Consider the following 7500-nt stretch of genomic DNA (forward strand, 5'->3'; position numbering starts at 1 on the left):
CCCTGACACTGGAGAAAAAAAACACACGTGGAATATTCCTAAAGGCCTGGCCAAACGCTCGCAATATTTCAACGCAACATCTTGCAACATTGTTGGCACAACATGTTGCATACGTTTGGCCACCCTGTTGCGATGAGTTGCGATGTGTTGCAACATGTTGGATGATGTTGGATCAAATTTGAAAACGGTCAAATTTTTCGTGCAACATTTTGGATGTTGGATGATGTTGTACTCGTTTGGCCACGTTTACGCTGAACGTTCACGCAACATTCCACGCAACATTTTGCTATTTGGCATGCGCGTTAGGTCCAATTCTTGCGCGTCAGGGGCCTGGGGCACATGAACATTGACATGTTGCGTTGAAAATGATGGAAATGTTGCGTGCGTTTGGCCAGCCCGTTCAACACATGTCGCAACATCATGCAACAATGTTACAAGATGTTGCGTTGAAATGTTGCGGGCGTTTGACCAGGCCTTAATGGTCTTGAATACTTATCATAATTGGCTATCCTATTTACCCTATTTTTTAGAGGGCATGGCTGGCGAGTGTACTCGCCTCCCACCAATATGGTTTCAATTCCCAGACTGGGCGACGAGTGGGTTGAGTTTGTTGGTTCTCTAATTGGCTTAACTTAAAGAGGTTTTCCTCTGGGTATTTTTCGCCTCTCGTCAAAAACCAACTTTTCAAACTGATTTGATTGCGTTATTTTGAGTTGATTTCGTTTATACCGTGTCCCCAATTAGCGCCCCAGCGATAGAAGTCCATAGACTGCACACGACTACATGGTAAAAAAGCAACATACATTTTACGCCTCTAATAGCCACTTTATGGTCCAAGAAAAATCCCGGTTCACACTAGGCTGATTACCAGCCGCTATTTCGGGAAATGAGCCCGCTCATTTCGGAGTACCCCGTGGGAGAAAAACAACTTTTAAGTCAAGTTGGCATCCACTGAAACTTGGCCCACCCACATTCAATCGGAGAGATGCGGGAGACGTGGTTGATGGCTGACATGCCATCCTGATTCCATACCAGGTGATCTTGTGACGTAATTCGGAGGACTGGGGAGAACAGCCGCGCGCGGCCTTGAATGTTGTATTCGAATTCAACATGACAGAGGCGAGGTTTAATATCGAACTTACATCGGATATGTTTCACAATCAATTCGTCTAGCTACTGCACGCGGCCATTACTTCCTAAGTTCTCATACAATCCAACACGTCCTGAAATACCAACCCCTAATATGCATACCATTAGCGTCACTAGGCATGTCACGCATGCGGTCACGCCATTACACGAGGTTCCATCTCGTCGGTTCTACTTGAATGTTCATTCAGTAACAGGAGATGTGGGAGGTGTCTTTTGACTTTGGGCGATGAAAATACTGCAAGAAATTTGGAAATAACACCTAAGGTTGCGCGCGGTTGTGGGATACGGCGTTAAAATTTTTCTTCCCCCTCCTCCAAATTATGTCACCAGATCACCTGGTAGAGCGCGAAGAATGGGGTACTTTTAGATGGACATCTATTTACATGTTAACCATGTCAAACAGGACTTATTTTCGGTGAATAGATCTAGTTTACATCAGCACTCATTAGTCAGTTAGCTTCACGTATAATTTCCCTTTCTGATCGAAACAAGACGACTTCTACGTTTATATCCAGCCTCCCAATTCACTTACATTCACAAGTCTTTCCCTAGAATCCGAATCCGTGGGCCCAGGTCATCACGTATATGAAATCCGCGATCATTATTTTAATATTGACAAAACTTTTAACTCTCACAACTATTGAAAAAATCCTCTTCAAAAGCGACTGTTATTACAAAGTTATTTTTCAACTGTTGTTTTTCAAATGTGTACTGGGACCACTTTTCTAAGAAATTGGTCAAAAACTGCTCAAAACGCTGCCAAATACCTGTTTTCAAAGAAAGTTGCCTCTCCTTTGGAGGAATTTAGCTCCTTCATTAGAACTTTCAGCGGATGAAATGGCAGTGTTTATGACAATCACAAGAAAGGCACTTTTGTTTTTCCCTTTTCAGCATTATTTAACTATGTTTGGAGGAACTTTATCAGTACCTTTCGTTCTTAGCGTTCCGATGTGTTTTGCAAACAACACTCTTGTCATAAGCGAAGTTTTGAGCACCATACTCTTCGTATCTGGATTGGTAACATTAATTCAAACTACCTTTGGAGTGAGGTAGGTATCACGTAGGCTGTTTAAAAAGTTCAAAAGTTCTGGAAACATGTTGCTTAGCAACGGGTGAAACGACTGAACTGAAAAATCAATCGCCAAGCAACTAGTTTATAATCATTCCCGCGGGCGCTTTACATTTTGACAGCAGTCTTGAATTTTACATTTAAAATTGGTCTCTATGCAAGGGCTGATTAGTTAAATCGATCTTAGAAATCTAAAGTCATTTATAATGTCGGGTGCTGGGACTGTAAGGGTTTTTACCATAGTAAACTGGCATTCTCGACTCAAGTGCTTACGTTGCTGGCTCGGCGCGAAAGCTTTCTTGACCCTAAGCTCTTTTGCGCAAGATCCGCGGAGGAAGCAGCGTAAGCACTGGGTTCGAGAATGCGCTACCCAGAGAAGTTTGGCCAAAATCTCATCCGTTAGCAAAGAGACGCTGCGTTTAAGAACTGACAGAAGAACCTTTTCAACTAAAGTATTTGTCGATAGGAATACGTTCTTTCCGAATATGTAAGAAATGACCTCCATTACCCTACTCCAGACAGCAAAAATAGCGAGTGACTCTTATCAATTCCAATTACCTTAGCATGCTTGTTCACCTTTCTAGGTTGCCTATAGTACAAGGAGGAGATTTTTCCTACATTGCACCAACATTTGCCATCCTGTCGCTGCCACAATGGCAATGTCCATCAATGCCCGAGGGTCAGTTACAGTAATCTGACATTCATATATTTTTAGATTCGGACGTTCAGCAATGTTCTCCTGACACATTCGCTTGCCTCATTTTCCACGCTTAATTCGCGCCAGCTGCAAGTCTAGGGGACATATTTCTTGCTTTGTTTGTTGAACTTGAATTTCGCGATCAGCCATAACTGAAAACTTAAATCGATTTGCCGAGCAAAATTTAAACGTCAACGTGAACAAAGGTTTTCCAATTTGCTTCCTTTGGTAATTTCGTTGCTTGTGTTTCATTAGCATCGTTGTTAGCCTGGAATCGTGCATGCTATTTAAAAATTCATAAATTTTATTTCACAGTGCTTGCATATGTACAAGGGACGATAAGGGGAGAGAACGCATCTCAATGCCTTATGATAGCCTTTTTCAGTCTATTTTCAGCTTCACGCCTTGTTGTGAATGTTATTCTGGTCTTGTGCTCATCGTCGCGCAGCCAGTAGTAGCCAATAATCAGGTGTCTCCCTTAAAATAGCCCCGTATCACCACCACCGGCTAAATTTTAATTAGATTGAAAGAAATAGAGCGAGTTTCAATTGAGTGTCGTAAAACCAAAACCAAAGTAATTACTTTGGCCAATCAAAAAGGACGGATACCATCCGATAAAACAATCAGAACTCGAAGTAATTACACGTAGCCGACATAAAGCGCGAGAAAATGTGCACGCTCAAGCTACGATTGGTTTTGGTTTCACTTGTGATTAGTTGAAAAAGTGGCGCGAGAACTTTGAACCAATCACTGAGGGAAGTAATGCAAAACCAAAGTAATTTGCTAATTACTTTCGACACTCAATTGAAAACCGCTCTATCATTGGAAGAGGTCCATGTACGGTGGATGTGTTCTCTCCTCTCTTCCCTCCCTTGATATGCATTGTTTGCTACTAACTATGCTAGTCTCCTTACCAATCAACATTTCCAATGTCCAGCGCATGAGATTATCGGACTCCCGCTGATAATCCGAAGTTCCCGCGACTTTCGAACTTTACCAAAGATATTAACTGATGTTTATGAAAATTAGTTTCAAAACCATCATAAAGTTAAGCATCGCGAACTGAAAATGGTGCCGAAGAACGACCTTAACTTTTAGCTACGATTAAACCTGTACAAATCTGGTGGAAATTACATTATTTTGTACGATTATGGTTACTGGGCAAGTGAAGAATTGCGAGTCAGGCGTAAGAAGCTGTCCTGCATGCGGGTGATCGTTATTTTCGATACCCACCCCAGTGACGCAGGAATAATGCATTTGAGTTGCCAAGTATATACTATATGCACATACTATGGCTTTTCAACATAAAATAGAAACCCTTAACTCTGCATGAATGGAGGCAACAAATAAATAACAGCACTTACACATCGCCGTAATGTTCGTGATAGCGCTTTTTAAATAAGAGACTTTGTCATTTAAATGTGAGTCTTCGTTGTATAGTCATTTAATTAAAATACATGCACCGTTTCTACAGAGGGTCTTTACAGACTAACTTTCTTGTTTAAGATACTGGTAATTCGACTGGAAAGTCACTCATCGATGATGATGACATCTGGAAAACACGAATGAGAGAGGTAGGAAAGCGATGTCTCTATCACCGCAAAAATTCTCTATGGAATTTTTCTAAATATTACCCTCAGCCAAACGGGCTCCTTCCTCAGCTGGATATCAGACGTTTTTCGTGCGTGGTTCCCAGTCTTCAACAATTGCCGTAAACCTCTGCCTGTTGTGTCCACGCGGTTTCGCTTAACTTCAAGCTGGTACCCGAATGAACTAATCCCTGACATCCCTGATTTCTTAGTTGATATATATTTAATTTTGGGGATAACTTATGGAGACGTTTGAGCCATATTTACAGGAACTAAATTGAACAGCAAATGTCTAGACAACCAAGGGGTTTTCAAGGGGCCATGTCACGTTATTTTAGGGTGTTTAGGGGAAATCTGCAGTTAATCACGAGTTTAAAACTGTAAAATGGTATTTTGGAATTCCTTTACTGATAAAATTTATCGTTACATCACAAACAAGATAATTCTCAGAAAAAGGATCTTTATCCAGGCGATTTACCATAAACTTGAAAAGCATCGGGCCAAATTTTTTCAAGATTACCGGCAAATGCAATCCGTTTCAATCTTGTCTATTGGTGTCCATGCATGATTCTCTTTCCTTTTATTGTATTTCTTTTACGTTGTTCAACAGTTTTGAGTGGTTATTGCATTTCATTCTACTTTGTGGGCATTTTGGATGTCTTCAAATTTTATTATTTTGCGTGACACAGCCCATTTAGGCAGCCTTAACTCAGGGCCGAGTTTCTTTACATAGTTCACGGAGTCATAATGCGCAAAAACAAAGGCTCTGGACATGATATTAATCGATATTTACTTATATTAATTTCAGTCCTTTGCAATGCGACAGAAAAATTTCGTATTAAGGATTTCTTGAGAACATCACATCACAACAGTGAATGAATCTTTTACTCAAAATAATTGCTTTAATGAAGTGCCTGGCAACAGTGTTTTGAATTCTTCGCCTAATTGGGGTGAGAAGCCCAATTTTCTTTATAAGTGACGATTTTAGTTGGCGTTGCCGTTGCCGACGCGAAACAAAAAAACAATTAGGAGCTTTAGCACGAGGCGTTTTTGAGGCACGAACAGAAACCGGAAGTGAACATTTTGTATGCCAGGACACTTCCGGTTGCCGTACGAGCCTTCAAAACGAGTCATGCTTAATTAAGCTCCCTAATAGACCAATTAATTCAGTCCTAAACAAAAGGCCTCACCTCGAGGCTCTGGGGAATAAATATAAGGATTTCTGTGAGTTTATTTCCCAGAGCCTCGAGATGATGCCTTAAATTTTGTTTAGGACTGAATTTTAATTTATCGAAAGTGGCTATTGTCCTGTAAATATGGCATGCGCGCACTTAACGACTTTTTTTTTTTTTTTTAGGACTGATGACTTTTCCAGTCCTCAGCAAAACAATTAAAGAGAATTACCAAATTGAAATCTTTTTTCTTCTTATCTCATTCTAGATACAAGGCGCTATCATGGTTGGATCTTTGTTCCAAATCCTGATCGGTTTTGCCGGGCTCATCGGTGTTTTTATTCGTTTCGTTGGACCGCTGACCATAGCGCCGACAATCACCTTGGTTGGCGTGGCACTTTTCAGGGTCGCAGCAGAGCGTTCGGGTAAATATACATGATATTAGATTATTGTCTGCTCTCCTGGGTGCATTTCAGGACCTGTAAAACATATGATAAAAACATAAGAATCGCAATAAATGATCCTTAGGGCGCTTTCCATTTGACAGAACTGACAGGCCATTCCGAACATTTGGGGGAACTAACTCTACAACGCCTTCAAATTAACAAACCTCGAGTATGATATATACTCCTCCATAAGAATGTGAAGGATTACCATGCAAGTGCTTCTTCAAATTGTTGCATTTTTTTTGCAAAACGGACGGGACTGGCCGGTCAGTTCTGACAAAAGGAAAGCGCCCATAATGTGATTAGGGAATCGCGGATTATTCGTCCAACGCACTTGGCCAAGCGGCAAACACCCAATAAAACATGTTATAAAGTATGTTATAGGTGGATCGGTAACTAACGTCTCAGAGATATTCCTGGGCCGTACAGTTGGTTTGCCACTCACGTGTGCAAGGGAAATCTATCTTTAAGTCCTAGCCTTTCCCGCAAATATTATCCCCTTCTTATTCAAATGACTCCTGTTATACGATGAATTTTCTTCTGATTGTATTGGGGAAGCGGGAAAGTTGCTGATTCAGGATTTTTCTCAATTTTTTTCCAAGGCAATCACTGGGGAATCTCAATGACGTAAGATGACTACTGAACTAAAACATGTGGATTATTGATCCCTCTGGAGAACAATCTCTGGCTAGCTGAAATCTTTTCTAGTGTTCAAGCTAGGACAGGCGCATTTATGTTCTCCCATCATAAACCTTTTCATGCAGATTTATTTACCAATTCCCAAATAACCAGCTCTCAGTTCAAGTGCTTTTTCATAATTTTTTCTCGATTTTTTCTCATGTTAAGTGCGCGATGTTTTGTCATTAGGGAGCTGAAGCACGCGCGTTTTTGAGACGCGGACGGCAACCAGAAGAGAACATCTCACATGTCAGGAGGGTGGTGTCTCCCGGATTTTACACTTATCATCTCTAATGGAGAAAAGATACTTAGCAACGTAAATGAGGTTGTGTGAAGATGAATTAAAAGGAAAAAAAAAACATTTCTGGTTGCCGTCCGCGTCTCAAAAACGCGCGTGCTTAACCCCTATTGGTGGGTGTATGTATTCATCCTCTCTTTGGAGGGTTATATTTATATTTAAGTTCGACTTGAGTTTCTTACCCTGCAAATCAGACTTTCCTCTTACTTTGACTCAGAACTGTTGTGCTGGTGGTCGTGTTTTCACAGTACATGGTGAACATCAAGATTCCAATACCCGCATACTCCAAAAAACGTGGAGGGGGCTACATTTGTCATTATCCTCTCTTCAAATTATTTCCAGTGAGTATCATCAGGAATTTGCGGTACAATATAGTTATCTGCGAAAATACCGGACCTATGC

General features: G+C 41.0%; 1 protein-coding gene across 1 annotated transcript in view; it reads left to right on the forward strand.

The window, feature by feature from the left end:
• Positions 1 to 7500, forward strand: part of LOC138013146 (solute carrier family 23 member 2-like) — a 33292-nt gene that overhangs the window by 17710 nt on the left and 8082 nt on the right. The window contains exons 5-10 of the mRNA XM_068860141.1: positions 2041 to 2198; positions 2803 to 2897; positions 4422 to 4489; positions 5945 to 6101; positions 6725 to 6749; positions 7316 to 7439. Of these exons, the coding sequence (XP_068716242.1) occupies positions 2041 to 2198; positions 2803 to 2897; positions 4422 to 4489; positions 5945 to 6101; positions 6725 to 6749; positions 7316 to 7439 (627 nt within the window). The remainder of the gene's footprint in view (positions 1 to 2040; positions 2199 to 2802; positions 2898 to 4421; positions 4490 to 5944; positions 6102 to 6724; positions 6750 to 7315; positions 7440 to 7500) is intronic.

This window comes from Montipora foliosa, chromosome 8 (genome assembly GCF_036669935.1).
Source record: "Montipora foliosa isolate CH-2021 chromosome 8, ASM3666993v2, whole genome shotgun sequence".
Lineage (NCBI taxonomy): Eukaryota > Metazoa > Cnidaria > Anthozoa > Scleractinia > Acroporidae > Montipora > Montipora foliosa.